Source organism: Nipponia nippon, unplaced genomic scaffold (assembly GCF_047370975.1).
Source record: "Nipponia nippon isolate SJK-2023a ecotype South Korea unplaced genomic scaffold, ASM4737097v1 scaffold_3, whole genome shotgun sequence".
Taxonomy (NCBI): Eukaryota; Metazoa; Chordata; class Aves; order Pelecaniformes; family Threskiornithidae; genus Nipponia; species Nipponia nippon.
In genome coordinates this window covers 27,715,656-27,730,755 of record NW_028262347.1, presented here as the reverse complement: position 1 = coordinate 27,730,755, position 15,100 = coordinate 27,715,656, and the positions used below count along the sequence as shown (strand labels likewise).

Genomic DNA, 15,100 nt, shown 5'->3' with positions numbered 1-15,100 from the left:
CCCCACTAAACCTACAGTCTGTTTGGCAGCTCTGTTAAATTTATTCTGTTCCAGATCAATTTTAAAGTCATTACAGTCATAAAAATTTATCATCTTTTGATTAAAATACAGTTTTGTTTGTACATTTCCAGTCAACTTTCTAAGTTGCCTTTCAGACTGCAACCTTCCGAAGCAGAAAACCAACCTTCACATGTGCCCAGCACAGTAAAAATCTAACCAAGTACTTGTGAGTGCTGTTCAGAGTATATATCCTGTATTTCACCTTTTATTTAAAAAAAAAGGCAAAACAAAAAAAACACCACAAAAACGTCTCCCTAAGTGGACATGACTGTCCAATTTTGTTCCTCCTTCCATCTCACAGAAAATGAATGCATTGAATAGACTAGATGCACAAATATATAGACCATTAGAACAAATAACGAATGGACTGAATTTTCCTTTGAAGTTATTCCTTCCTTTCACAAATAACAGACTCTACAATATAAAAGAATTTGAAGAGGAAGTCATTTTGCAGTTTTCACACTTACTTCTCTGAAATTTTGTTAGTATTTTATATCAAAATTACATAGCATTACTGAATGGCAACAATTAAACAAGAACATATTTTGTGATTACTGAGATTTAGTCAGCCTAAAACTTTAAAAATCACAATTTATTCTTCCACTAATAATATTCTATGCACAGTATAAAGGAAGTGGCAAAAGAGAACTAAAAAAAAGAAAAAAAAAGGCAAACCACAACAACCCAGTAACTTACCCGCAAGGCTTCAATTACAAGGTCTCGTGCTTCTAGTTCTCCTTCCATTATACTCAAAAGCATTCGCAATTCTGGCTTGCTCAAGTTATCCACATCAAACTCTCTTTTCTGTAAGAAACAAAACACTGATGAACACACTAACTAATTATGGGTTCCTCAAACATCTAACTTCCAGAAGTTGATATGGTTTTATTTGTAGTATATAATGTCGAAATTAATAGTAAATCGTCTGATCCTTTTTATTTAAAGTGAAGAAATTAAAAGCATGACATTGTTTCAAATCCTATACTGTTGCAAGGAATCAATCCTGCAAAGTCTTGTGAATGCTAAGGGTGAAATCGTAAAGAAACTAACTTTGTTAGTTTCCCATATGCAACCCTCACAGAAACTGAAACAATTCAGCAGACCTGAAATAGCACATCAGGGATGAAGGCAAGAGAGGGTGAAAGAACCTAAACCACAGCGCACCTAATCCAGTGTAACCTGTGCCTCACTTGCAAACAACAACCAAGTCATCACAGTATACTGGGCTGAATGTGAATTTCTGAAGCACAACTTGTGAAAATACATGACATCTGTATGCTTTATTTGCAGTCACATTTGTGTGGCTGGAGGGTACAGTTCAGGTTTAAGAGGCACTGACAAACAACAGTTCATAGCAACAATATCTTCTCACTCCACAGTTACCAAGATCAGCGTAAGTCTCACTTCCACCCCTCGCAAGACAGGAGAACAAGTTCATACTGACGAATAAGATCCCTGAGCACATGCACAAACACTGTATGCTGGGAATATCAGTATGGTTTCTGTAAAACCAAATCCACCTCATGAACTGCTACAGTTCTGTAACAATGTCAATAGACACATGGGTAAAGGGGATCCACTGGACACTAATATATTTGCATTTTCAAGAAGTTTTGGACAAGGTTTTATATCAAATATTATTACAGAAACTCCCATCCAACAGTATTGGCTGAAAAGACACTTCATGGATAGGAAGCAAACACTATGGGTAACAACAGCTTTTCAAGATGGCGACAGGTAAGCAGTGGAGCACCTCTGGGACCAGCTTTATTAAACTTCTTTATCAATAACCTGGAAAAAAGACAGGGAAGTGACAGGGACATCTACCTCATGTGGGAGTTAGCACATAATTCCTCACTTACAAGGTTAACATCCTCATTTTGCCGTTATATAAAACCCTGGTAAACCCACATCTCAAGTACTGCATAAAGTCCTCATCTAAAGGTATAGAATTGCCCAACTAACAGGATGAAGAAAGAAGGAGTAACTACTACATGAGGAAAGACTACAAGGCTGGAAGTCTTAATTTTGGAGGCGGGGTACGGGGAATGTTATTAATATTTACAAAATCACAAAGGTAGCAGATATGATTATTACAAATCTCTTGTTCACCAATATCCACAATGCTAACACAAGTAGACACTTAGTGAAATTAGGAGGGGATTATTTTAAGGGAGAGAAAACAATATGTATTCCATGTGCTAGATTCAGCTGACCAGTTTGATTTCCAGTACTCTATTCACTGCAAGGGAAATACTAGAGTCCTTGCTATGATGTAGATGTGTCTCCTAGCAAAGCCCTGAGATGCAGACACTTAGCTATCTTCAGTATGAAGTAATCAGTTGCCAAATTAGCTGAACTGTGTATCTGGATATACTGTCTGTTCTCCCTGAAGGACGTAAAATCTGAGAGTTCGGCTACCCAGGAGCTTAACTTCATTGCAGGAAAATCCAATAAAAATTAAAGCAAGTACCATTTCTGCTTTCTCAAGGCAAGAGAAGGGCAAAACAGTTGTTATTTCCTCAGGCTAGAAGGCCATAGATCAAAACTACCCAAAAGCTATAACTGTATTAGATTTACTCTGTCTTCCATTTTTACTTTGTAGTTAAAACACAGAGAAGAGCACAAATGACTAGTGAGAGCTGTATGCCAGAACTTTAGCTATTTGCATTCAATGTACATTGGGTTGAACTTCTTCATTTATGTGAAAAACATGGATCAACAAGACGAGCAATGATTTCTATTAAGCATAACTGTTTCAGAGACAGGGCCATCCACTCTAACCAAAATTTCTAGACTGAACAATAGTTATCCTCTATTTTTGCTGCCTGGGTCAGCTATTCCTCTAATCCAAAAGATACCTCTTACCCTCCATTCCAATGGATCAAGAAAAGCAACTGGTTTCTCTGAAGGCTTTTTCCTAACATACCCTGCAGCAGCCTCTCACAGTGGCTCACAATTCTATACAGCGCCCACCAATCTATGGACATGTATAAAGTGAAAAGTTACTAAACATATACAGTTCCTCATGTAATTTAGTGTCAGTAGACTAGATTTTACCTTATAGGCTGCAACAGATTTCACTCTCAGCACTTCTAGCTACTAAGTTTAATTCAGTCAGATAGCAGGACACACTTATCCACCTTCCTTCTTCTATGAACCACTTCATAATATCTAATAGCTCAAGGACAGCAATGGATTTATTCATATAACTTCCTTTAAAATAGAGAAAGACTGTCTCAATTTTTCAGATGGAAAACTGATGAAGAGATTTTTTTTTCCAAACAACACAGAAAGCAAGTAGTATAAAACACAATATTCAGTAAAGTCTTTTAAGTCTCCATTCAGTGGTTTAATGACTACGTTATCTTCCCCTTCTAAAATATGCTTGCCTCCTGACAAAAAAAGGCACCCAAGGTTTCTGATAGAGAGGGACAAAGTTAAGAGGGGTATCCAAACAAGTACAGTGCAAGAAACGTGATCCTACTCTTTTCTCCAAGTCAGTAAATTCAGCTTGTCAGGAGGTATAACACAGGGCAGCCCTTTGTCAAAAGACTCATCGTACATCACAGGTGAAACCTCTTTTCTGCAGTCTTCCACAAGACATAAATGAAAGCACTCTTACATTCTTAACAAACCGGAGGCATTCTTCAACATACGTGATTCAATTATGAGCTTTTTTAACTAAGCATGTGATCAAGCAATTAAAGTAAGTTTTGCTCAAGCATGCACCCAGAACTAGAACATATGAAAAGACAGTAATAACAAGCAATTAAAAGTGCTCTCTGGTAATTTATAGTTAGATATAAATAAACATTAAAAAATGTTAATAGAAAGACATACCAACAAGATATGCAACTTAGTTTTTATATTTTTCATTTTAAAAACTTGAAATAAGAACTAGCAAAACCACTTCATATATGAACAGTTCTAGCATATCAGACTAAAAACCCACTTAGCCGAGCATCCTGTCTCCAGCAGCAGCCAATAATGGATGCCTTGAAATCAGTACCAGAGCAGGACAAGCACATAATGATACTTCCCAGAAATACTCTCCCAGCCTCCAGCAATTTTCAGCTTATGCACCTTCTGAGCCAGAAATTATGATTTTGCATGTAATAGCCCTTGGCTGACACACCTGTTGTGAATTTGCCCCATTGCTTCTTGAATCTCTGTGTGCTTTTAACATCCACAACATTCCACAGCACAACTACACATTTTATGAAGAACCACCACCTTTGCTGTCAGTCTGCCGTCAGCTACTTTTGTTTGATGCCTTCTGACTTATTAAGCACAGAAAACATAATCTATTATTACCCACACTCTATCAGACAATTCTTCACATACATAAAAAGAACAAACAAAATTTCCCAAAACTGATGTCCAAAATCAACCAGAAGAGGCACACAAACAGAAAAAGTGAAATAAAGAATTTAAGAGCTTTTTAGGATGAAAGAAAAGCCCATCATTTTTCAAGTCTTGTTTATGAATAATTCTATGTCCACTGAGGCTTTCTGACAAATCCCAAAACTGGAATGACCACTTTTTTCCAGTACTTTAAGGACATCTTAGATTTGTTCACTATGGATAAGCAACCTTGAATCCCCTCACACAGGGTAAGAGTGTGCATGGCAGTTGCTGAAGAAGTTAGCACACCTTCTCCCCATGCACATCTCTGAATCAGCACTTACGGAGCTGTAATGTAGCTTACCCTAACTGGACCAAAATATATAGTTTAATATGTATGAGATTTAATACATTCTCAAGCATAATTGTAAAAATATTTTAAAGATTTGAGTAGATAAAGCATATGATGAAATAAAACTATCCTTCCTCTAACTCCCTGCCATCTTCTGGGGATCAACATGTCAGTCATGGCAAGCTTGCCTGAAGTTTTTGTTCAGATGGAGCACTGTTTGTCTAAATCATACAGAAAACTGTTGTTTAGATCTAGAAAAGTAATCTTCCTAACATCTTCCAGTGGAGCAATAAGTCTTAGATCTCCAGAAAATAAAGACTGCATTAGTAGCTCATGGCTTATGCGTCGTCTGGGGTTTAGCTACAATACCTCTGGTAGAGTGCCAAGCTGTAACAATTTAACCAACAATTTAACGACTGTGTAACCAAGCCATCCATTATATTGGTTTTATAACAGAGATATATGAATATGTTGCCCCAGGGTGACATTTGGCACAGACAACCAAAACACAAGAGAATTTTTTTCTCTACCACTTTTGGATTTTAAAATGTCTGGTTTATTTGATTTATAAGAATAAAGTACCTGAAAGAGACTACAACTTCCATCCTCTATGTCTCTAAAACTCCACATGTTATTTTTCAGATCAGTTTTGTAAGGGGTGTGTGCTGCCTGGCAGCAAGTGCACTGACAATAGAGCAAACAGCTAATTAGCTAAAACTTGTTCAACTACCTGTGTATGCATCACAAAAAGAGTACAGGCAAAATGATAACCTGCATTGCTAAAGATTAAAAGAATCTCTACCATGAACCAAAAAGCAGACAAAAGCATCTCTTCTGAACAAGAGAAGGATGACTTAGGACAGTCATTTTCCCACCTCCATCACCTTTGGAAAAGACAGAAAGAGAATGAAATTGGAAGGTCACCAAGAGGCATGGAAACAGAAGGGACTCTTTCCCACGTGCATAGCTATTTAGAGCAGAGATGGTAAAAGTCTTTAGGGTTAAATTTATCCCACCACCCTCCCTCCAAAAAAAAAAAAATAAAAAAAAAATCCTTGTGAGGGATTGGCAGTGCCAATAGTTTGGTTTTGGTGACCTAGCCCAGTTGATAGTACTGGCAACTTCAGGAGCTAAGAGTGCTGTTCATTGCGCTACCACAGCAGCTGCTGCACACTCTGCTGCCTTCAGCAGAGGTCTGAATAGGTAAAGTATAAAAGTCAAAGCTTTGTACTTTCCCTAAGCAGAACAGAGGCAAAAAACAAGTTAGCTGAGGATTAATCACAAATGACCATGGAAAACAAGCTCCTTCCTGCTCAGAAAGCAGCTACATACCCTTTTAGAAGATGGAGCTGGGTAGTAACTCAGGACTTGGGAAAGAAATCTGTGGGGCATAATTGAGGGCTGAAGTGGAAAGACTGGGGGGGAGAAGTATAAAAATGGTGTACAGGAAAGCACATAGGGAAAACATAGGGAAAAGCTGTCAAAAAAAAAAAAAAAAGAGTCCTTTCAGAAGGGAAGGGAAAGGTACATATCTACATTTGTTACATACTTTATATTGAGTTCCATTAAATATACACAAGAATCCTCTTGAGGATTCACAAAGCAGACTTCCAAGATGAGGTTCTAAAAATAAAAAAGGTTTGCTATTACTTATTAGACTATACAAAGTAAACCTTTAATATCATGATGGCCTCACATCTGTCAGACCCATGAAACAACTGTACCAGGGAAACACAACCCTGATTCATACATTTTACAACATCAAGTATGTCCCCCCAGGTACAAGTCATCTGACCAAGTATAAAGATCTGTTTTGACTAATCCTATTTAGTTGTCTACGCAGAAGTATCTAGTGCGATTTGAAATCTCCGGGGGATCAGAGATATCTTCCTGGGACAGGTAGATATGATACAGGACTTAGGAGAATCATTGATGCCATCTGGACTGGTAGCAGGTGGCCAGCTGGGATACCCCAGAGTATCACATATGGACCACTAAAGGAAGCCCTCAAGATAGGACTAAGGCACCTAGAGGTAGGTATGAGCTATGTAAGCTAGGTACCTAATGTCCCTTTATTTTCAATGGAGAACTGATCAGCCTAGTCAAAACAGCCAAGAAAGCTATTCAGCTAACCAGCCACCAGAACTATTTACTCATGGCTCTGCTGACTGTATTGGTCAGATTTCCACTGACTGTAATAGGAGATTAAACACTGTGCATACATGTAGACACCGAAATTTAAGGGTCTTGAACCCCATCCATACCTCCAAGAGTCAGCTGCCTAAGTCACTTCACTCAAAAACAGAGAAGCTGACAAACCTGTTTCTAAAACAAGTTATTCCTTCTAAGCACTTACTTCACTCCACCAACTATAAAAGGAAGTTTCAGGACCTAGCTCAACATAAACATGGGTATGTGGTCAAATGAATCCTAAGCCTTTTCTAATAAAGAAAACTCTGCAAACAGAGAGGGTATTAAAGTAAGTGGTTGTAATATCCATACAGTATTCAGGAATACTTCAGGGAAAAACCACAATTTATTGCTTTGGCTGTGGAAGGCTTGTTCTTTAGTCTGAAACGAAGATGAGAGTCTGTGACCCCATGCTTCTCCAGAAATTATCTGATGCAAAAATACATGTCCATTTCCCACCCCATCCAAGATGAACTTAAGAAGTAAGATGTGATCTATAGGCATGTTCTTGGCAACAGAAACAAATATAAAGGCAGAGAAATATCTTTCAAGGAAAAGCAACGCTGTGCAACTTGCTCCTCAACTAAGACCAAGTTTCTTGCTGAAGAGAATATCATCTGATGTTAACATTCAGGACTTACATAAAATTTCACACAGTCATATCTGAGGGATCATGAGGGGACTGTACATGCATTTAATTATGCCCATCCATTAGCTCACTGACTTTTATTGGATTGTTCACCACATGAAGTTACCTGCTTATTCTGCCCTCCTCTTCCCCAAGCACAGCTCCCTTGCTTTCTGGGTTTTTCCAAAGGTTTTCTTTAAAAGGTATGGGGGAAGTTTTGTTTAGTTGCTGCGGGTTTTTTTGGCTTGAGCTAACTGCAAAACTTTTAACAGCTTCAACATTAACGATAAATATACCTCGAAACTGGGAAATTTATTTTGGAAACAAAATAAACAGCCCCCGACCCCTCCAAAATTAGTAAGACACTGACCTTTACACATACCCAGATATTGTCATAGCTGTTAAAACATGTTTGCAATCTATTAATAGGCACAAAGGTACTTAGTCACTTTTTATTTCAGTGCAGGTTAGGTAACTAAGTCTTTTTTTATGGCTCTAGCCCCATAAACCTTCAATAACCATGTTTAAACACTTACTTAAATTTAACAGGTAATTTCTATTCAGAAAGTTGCTTTCAGATAAGTCACTTCTAAGGCAATTAGTATATGATTAGATCCAGACAGAGGTACACATTGTTGAAGCAATCTTTAGAAGTTTTCCAGAAGCCATCTTTAAGTCTTCCAGAATTTTACACCTCACCCTGTGCTACAATAGAACCAAAAATCAATGCCCAAGAAAGCTTTAATTCACATACTGTAGAGGCAATACCTCTTCCCTAAGCCTACTTGACACCTTCCTGTTTACATATTCAGGGATTACACAGATATTGTAAATCAACTAATCCCTTTCTTGGGTAGGAGTGGGTGGAGAGGCAAACCTCAAACTGTTGTCTTCCTGAGGTCTTTCCTTCCTGTCCCAATTTCCATCTCTATTCCTATCTTGCTGTATCACCTCTGAGGCCAAAGCAACACTTACTCACGTGAAGTCAAAGCAGTTGGGAAAACAACAGGACATACTGCATCCTACAGATTTGCACCTCCATGCCACTGTCACACATCCAGCTCACAGCATTGCCCCTCTGTGCTTCACCTTTAATGACAGACAGCGTGACAAGTCCACATTTGGCAGAGCAAGGAACATTCACAAAGTGGACTGCATTCAACGGCTTTCTTCTCTTATCCCCCAGGACATTCACAACAAGGGAAGAGAGGCTGTGCTGCAGGTTGTGGAGTAGAAGGCACAGAAAAGGCAATGCTGTAGTTTGGGGTAGGGGGAGGAGAGGCAGAAAGGAGGTTTGAATTACATCACTGCAAGATGGATCGAGACCAATATCTCATCACAGAGGAGCAGCAGGACTAAGACAGAACTGTGCTGTCTCTGCATCTCACCTACGTGTTGGAACACCACAACAGCATGGTGCATCTGACTAGATGAAAATAACTTCTCTGAACAATAACGCTACACTGAGAACTTGTATTCAGATGAGGACAGTGGTAGTTAATCAAAGTCCTTTTGCAAGTGACCATTTTCCAGGATGTAGTCCCTAATAAGAGGTATAGCCTTTGCTTTTCAAGGGTTATGTTTACTTTTTCTGCTACTTGCAATATTTTTCAGATAAGAATCTTTCCAGCTGATCTAAATCAGCCTGTATAATTGATCTGATCAAACCATTATTTAGCATTTCACTATATTGACCAGAATGGCAGTTCTACTACAAGCACTCTTGCAGATCAATAGATACCAAGCTAACCATAAAATCCTACACAACATCACCACAACGTGTCACGGAATTTCTCTCCATTTATCAATTTTTTTTAAATATTGACAGTTTTTTCTGTAGCACAACCTTTTTGTACTGTTGTGTGACCCACAACAACCCAGACTGATCCTTTTGGGATCACATCATTCGCAATGGAATTTTGACCGATGAAGACAGCAGCAAAATCCCTACTCACTTTAGAGGAGTCAAGATTCCACTCTACCAATATCCTCTATATATACAGCTTTACAGACAGCGGAATGTACTATCTTTCAGACAAAAATAATGTTTATGCTTTTGATTACTGGTCAAGCAAAAACAAACCCAGAAATTTTACTGAATAATTTTAACAAACTTCGTGTTTGATATAACAGGCTTTTCACAGGCTTTGTTAAAGCTACACTGAAGCTGTAACGTGTGACAAGCCAGCCCTCTATGCACAGCAGGCTGATGTTCAATGTTTCAACAAAAAGACTGTCAAATTGGATTATTTCTTGCTATTATATAATCATTATTGGTAGACATTATGCAGATGGAAGTCATTCAAAGATGTTTTAAAATACACACATATGTTTTCTCTCAATTCTAGTCCAAATTGCACCAACACAATTTCACTGGCTTCAGTGCAATCAAGCTGTGCAGGTAGGAAAAAGGACCAGAACCACTCCCCTGCCATTTTTCCTTGTCATCCTTACCACTATAAAAATACCAATATTTTGTGGGAAAGAAGTGGTGGGCTTTGCTCCATCCAAGGAATCTCAGAATGACAAGATTACCGGCTTTGCTCCTAAATGTAACACAGTACAGAACAGTCTAAGCTTTTTCAGTCAAATTCCCTGGTGAATGTAAAAAATGGAAGGAGGAGAGCACTTTTAATCCTTTTCTACAGTGCTTCTAAAAGCAGAAAAAGAAGTCTTTTTTTCCAGTGATGTTACTGATAGTGTACCAAGATGCAATAACAGCATTTCGTATGAAGAAACCCTACTGTCCCATCCTGTGTTATACATCTCCTGCTTACACCATAAAAAATTTACACATTAACATATTATTATTACAAATACTGTTCTTACAGTTTTTTACTGCACCATTTGTGCAATCAGGATTTCGAGAACTAAAAAAAAAAAAAAGGAAAAAAATCTAAAACTGTACTGAAAACAGTATTTCGTTATGAGTTGAAGTTTAGCGTGACTTACAAGATAGTCACCTGGATGCTTACTGTCATCCTAAAAGTAAGCAAGATGATCCAATTCATAATTCAGCATCCTGAGTTTAAAGACAGAAAATAAGCTATTCATATTAACCCTTCAAAAGGAATTTTGGAGTATTGTATAAATATTTTTTAAAAATCTTTTCATTGCACAGAGGAGTTCTTTTTACTTTCCTGTACGACAGATAAAATGAAATCAACAATACAATGTTTATATTGGCAAGGAAAAAAAGGTGAAAAGGAATATTAAATATTTAATGACTGAAGGCAAATTAAAAATAAAAGTAATAATTAAAAAAAATATTTTGGTATTGCTTAAGTATAGCTATTACTTTTGTTAGGGAGCAACACACACAAGTAACTTCTTAGCATCTCTTCAGTTTAAAAAAAAAAATATTTTAAAAGCAATGCAGAGCTATCGCTCCTACCTTCCACAAGAACACCAAATTGCGTGAGTGGCTTACACTGCACTGCCTAACAGGACAATAGTAGAGCGCTACTTGATTGCGAGCTACTCATTTGAGTTTTTAAAACTGAAACTTGAGGCAGTAATAATATGAGTATATTAAAGAATTTAGTATAAATATTTTTATTCAAATCTAGGGCTTTAAAGTATTTAACAGTCTGCTTTTATGAATTCTTACCTTAGTATTCATTTATGTCATGGTTACGTCACTGTTTTAAAAGACAGTGATGTTATAAATATTCACTGTGTAAGGTTTACTTTTTTTAAGTAAAACTCAATTTCCACAACACTGCAGAAGTTAAAACACGCAAGGAAGATTAAACGCACGGTTGGAACAGGGTTTCTGATAAGAATTAGTGCCTGTTTGAAAGAAAACAAAATAATAAAAAAAAAAAAGCCAGCAATAACCTGAATTTCACAGAAGCTAGCGTCCCCTCCCTTCGGGGGCCATCACCTTCCGAAACGATCCCAAGCAAAACGAGCACCACAGCGGTTTTACTGCCCTCAACTTTGCACGTCCCCAGGAGGCCGAGCACTTACGGCCCGATTTTGGACTTGGCCACCCCGCTCTCACGAAGGCTGTCAGTCAACCAGGCGATGAACACGGGCTGACGAGCCCCGGTCGCTCCCCAGGCTGGGTTGACCACGGCAGGGCAGGGATGCGCTGGGCGAGGGAGAGCTGGCGGGCGGAGCGGGGTCTGCCGCTGCACGGCGGAGGAGCCGGGGGCCCACCAAAGCAGCAGGCCGCCGGAGGGGCTGAACCCCTGCTCCCCGGCCAGGGGCTCGGGCCGGTGAGCGGCGGAGAGGAGCCCACCGCTCGCCGAGGGGAGCGCAGCCTCCGCCCGACGTCGTTATAACCGGCTGGCTCCACACCGCGTCCCTCCACCTCCCCGGGCGCCTCACCCACCCGCAGAGAAGCCGCGCCGGGAGGGGGGGTTCGGCTCGGCTTTTGGGGATATTTTAAGCGGGGAGCCAGATGCCGCCCCTGGGGCGCAGGTCCGGCCAGAGGAGACGTCTCCACTCACCGGCGCCCGGGGCGGAGGGGAAGGGACGCTGCCCCGGTGCCGAAAACGCCACACGGGAGGGAGGAAGGAAGGAAGGAAGGAGAGAAGGAAGGAAGGAAGGAAGGAAGGAAGGAGAGAAGGAAGGAAGGAGAGAAGGAAGGAGAGAAGGAAGGAGAGAAGGAAGGAGAGAAGGAAGGAGAGAAGGAAGGAGAGAAGGAAGGAGAGAAGGAAGGAGAGAAGGAAGGAGAGAAGGAAGGAAGGAAGGAAGGAAGGAAGGAAGGAGGGAGAAAGCAAGCTCCTTGCGGGCCCGGCAAAGGGTTAAAGATCAACATTTGCCCCCGCCCTGGCCTGACAGGTCCCACCGCCTCGGCCGCTGTCACCAGCTCAGCCCGCCCGAAGAGACGGGGCGCAGCCATGGCAAGCGGCGGGAAAAGGGGGGTGGGTGCGAGAGAGGCGAGACCGGGGAGCCGGCCCTCCCGTCCGTGCCCCCTCACGGGCGCCGCACGCCCACCCCGCGCCGGGGCAGGGGAAAGGAACAATGGGGGAGAGAACCCGCCGCCCCCGTCGAGGGGAAGAGGAAGGCCATCAGGGAGGGAGACCCCGCGCCCCTCTCTCCTCTCCCCCGGGGCGGGACGGGGGTCAGCTGCGGGACCCGCCGCAGCCGAGCCCCGTCCCGCCCCGGGGGAGAAGGAGGGCGGAGGGACGGAGCGGGGGAGGCAGGTCTCCAAGCGCCGCTTCGTCCCATCCCCGCAGGGAGCCCTCCTCGCCCCGAGCGGGTCGAACCCCCCTCTCCCGCCAAGCCGGTTACCGCTGCCGTGGCCGCCGAGTCCTCCCGTCCACCAGAGCCCGGCTCGCCGCTCGCGCCCTCCGTCGCCATCTTCCCGCTGTAACGGCTCCGGCGCGGAGAGCGGCGCGGAGCCGAGTGGCGGCAGCCGCCGCCGCCAGCCGCTTAACCCCCTCCCCGCCGGCAGCGAGCCCACCGGGAGAGGGGGCGCTTAACCCCTCCGGCGCCGCGCAGGCGGGGCTGCCGAAGCCGAGCCGCCCCCTTCGCCGGCCGAGGCGAGCGACTCCCGGCGGCAGGCGCTCAGGTTTCCCCACCCACCCCCTCCCCGTCCGCCATAAGGCGGCCCAGAGCCAGGCGGAGGAGGGGGAGCGGGACCCCGCCGCGGGCTGCCGGCGCGCAATGGTGGCTGAGGGGAGCGCCCCCGCCGCCGCGCTGCCCGGGCCCCACGCAGGCACCGCTCTCCTCCCTTCCCTCTCCCGTGGCATGGGAGCAGGAGGGTGAAAGGAAAAGCTATTGACGGGGTGGGAAAACAAGGGTTTTTACAGTGGGCTGGGCTCACCTAATCGGTGAGGTCCTTAAACCAGCTGAAACCTTTGAGGGAAGGGTATCTCTTTGCCTCTTTCCTTCTGGGGGTGCTGACAGAGGGAGTCACCTCTCCCTCCCCGTCCCTCGTTGAAGGGGCTGGGGGAGGACATTTCTGCCACCACCCCTTGCTTACTGGCTTATTTTCAGGGCAGGGTGGCTTCAGAGCCTGTGTGAGGGTGGACCTTCATCCAGGCCCAACGTGCCAGGCCCAACGCTTCAGTGCCTCTCAGCCTCTGCCGTTCCCAAAGCCAAAGCCTGTCCTAACTCCTCCAGAAGAAGGTTAGGGCTGCAGACCTGAACCAGCTACCACACAGGCTAAACGTTCCCCCGCAGGAGCGCCCCTCTGTGCCACACTGCCTCCCAGGGATGCTCCTCAAGGTCTTGCCCCACTGCTTTCCCACCGCAATGGGAGCCTGCCTGGTGAGCTATACACCGAAACCAAATCCAAATGTACCCTTCTCTGGAACCAATTTACAGCCATCATAAGCTGAATTTGCAACACTGTTTACTCTGCAGCCACATACAACTTCCACCAACAGCAGGCTGCTCTGAGCATTGCCAGTCTCCTCCGTTCATAGGGCTGCTTCAGGTCTAGGCTCATGCCAAACTCCCTTGGCACCACGACCAGATAGAAATGGGCCAAAGCCTTCCCTTGATCAAAGACAGCAAATCTTCTAAGCATGCTGTACCTAAGGATGTAAGTAAAAACATGCATGAACTTTTTCCCCTCTACATTACCGGAAGGGGAACCGATGAGCAATTAGCAGAATAAACTCTAACTGTAACATAAATGTACCCTGAACAGAGTGAGCAGAAGGCAGTGTATAGGATCTGTTACAGGGCACATAGAATCCAGTCAAACAGATGCTTTCTGGGTTTAGGGTTTGTTTTTCCTTAAAAATCATCTACCTCCCCTCCTACTCAAGCTTTACACTTTTTGTAACTACAGTAAGTGCTCCCATCCTTTCCACCGCCGAAGCTGAGAAACTCCATTGATGACACAGAGCCTAAAACAACTTGTTTTTCTCAGTTCCCAGAACTCTAATACCATTTAATTGGTTTTAGGATATATTGTTGCTTGCTTACTTTATTGACAGCAAACTACCATATATTACTCATTTTTTATATAAATTTTGAAGAGTATGTGGTGCTTTGCCATTGAGAAATTAAATGAAAAGTCATTTCCTATAGACTTTGTCATACTTACTCTTCTCCAAAATGGTTTTAAACACTGAAGTTTTTAAAACTGGTTTGAGAATATCTTTTCTCTTATTGTTTCCTGTCTACCATTATCATTGCCAGTACTTCCCTGTTGCGTTAGAATCATCTGCTGGCCATCACAATTACTTATGTGTCTTTCTAACTCAGCTGGTACAAAGCATGCACACAACATACTGTGTAAGTACTATTTTTTTAACTCCATCCACATCACAGCAATGATGTAGCAAAGGCCGCAGCATTTATTTCTTGCTCTGCTGAGATAATAAACTCTCGTTTAGCTGATATTTTATCAAGTGTACATTTATCAAAATAATAAGGAATATTAGATTAGTCATAGCTTTTCATCTCAGACTTGAGAACTGATGTCTCATTCCTTATCTGAAGATAAATTTGGAATGATTTCTGAGAGAAATGGGTGTGCTTAGATCTCAGCCAGCAAAAAATTAATAGGATAGATGGACCAGCAACACTTCAGTTAAAAGCCCACCCCCAGACAA

General features: G+C 42.5%; 1 protein-coding gene across 4 annotated transcripts in view; it reads right to left on the bottom strand.

Annotated features, from left to right (window-relative positions):
- CTTNBP2 (cortactin binding protein 2) overlaps nt 1-13,234 on the bottom strand; it is an 87,805-nt gene extending 74,571 nt beyond the window's left edge. For 3 of the 4 annotated variants that reach the window (XM_087766706.1, XM_087766707.1, XM_087766709.1), the window contains exons 1-2: nt 12,822-13,234; nt 757-864 (exon numbers count right to left, since the gene is read on the bottom strand). In XM_087766706.1, coding sequence (XP_087622832.1) covers nt 757-864; nt 12,822-12,890 — 177 coding nt within the window. In that variant the 5' untranslated portion in view covers nt 12,891-13,234. Of the gene's footprint in view, nt 1-756; nt 865-11,417; nt 11,981-12,821 lie in introns of those variants that run through there. The other variant, XM_087766708.1, reaches the window with a different exon arrangement.
- Nucleotides 13,235-15,100: the final 1,866 nt, after the last annotated feature.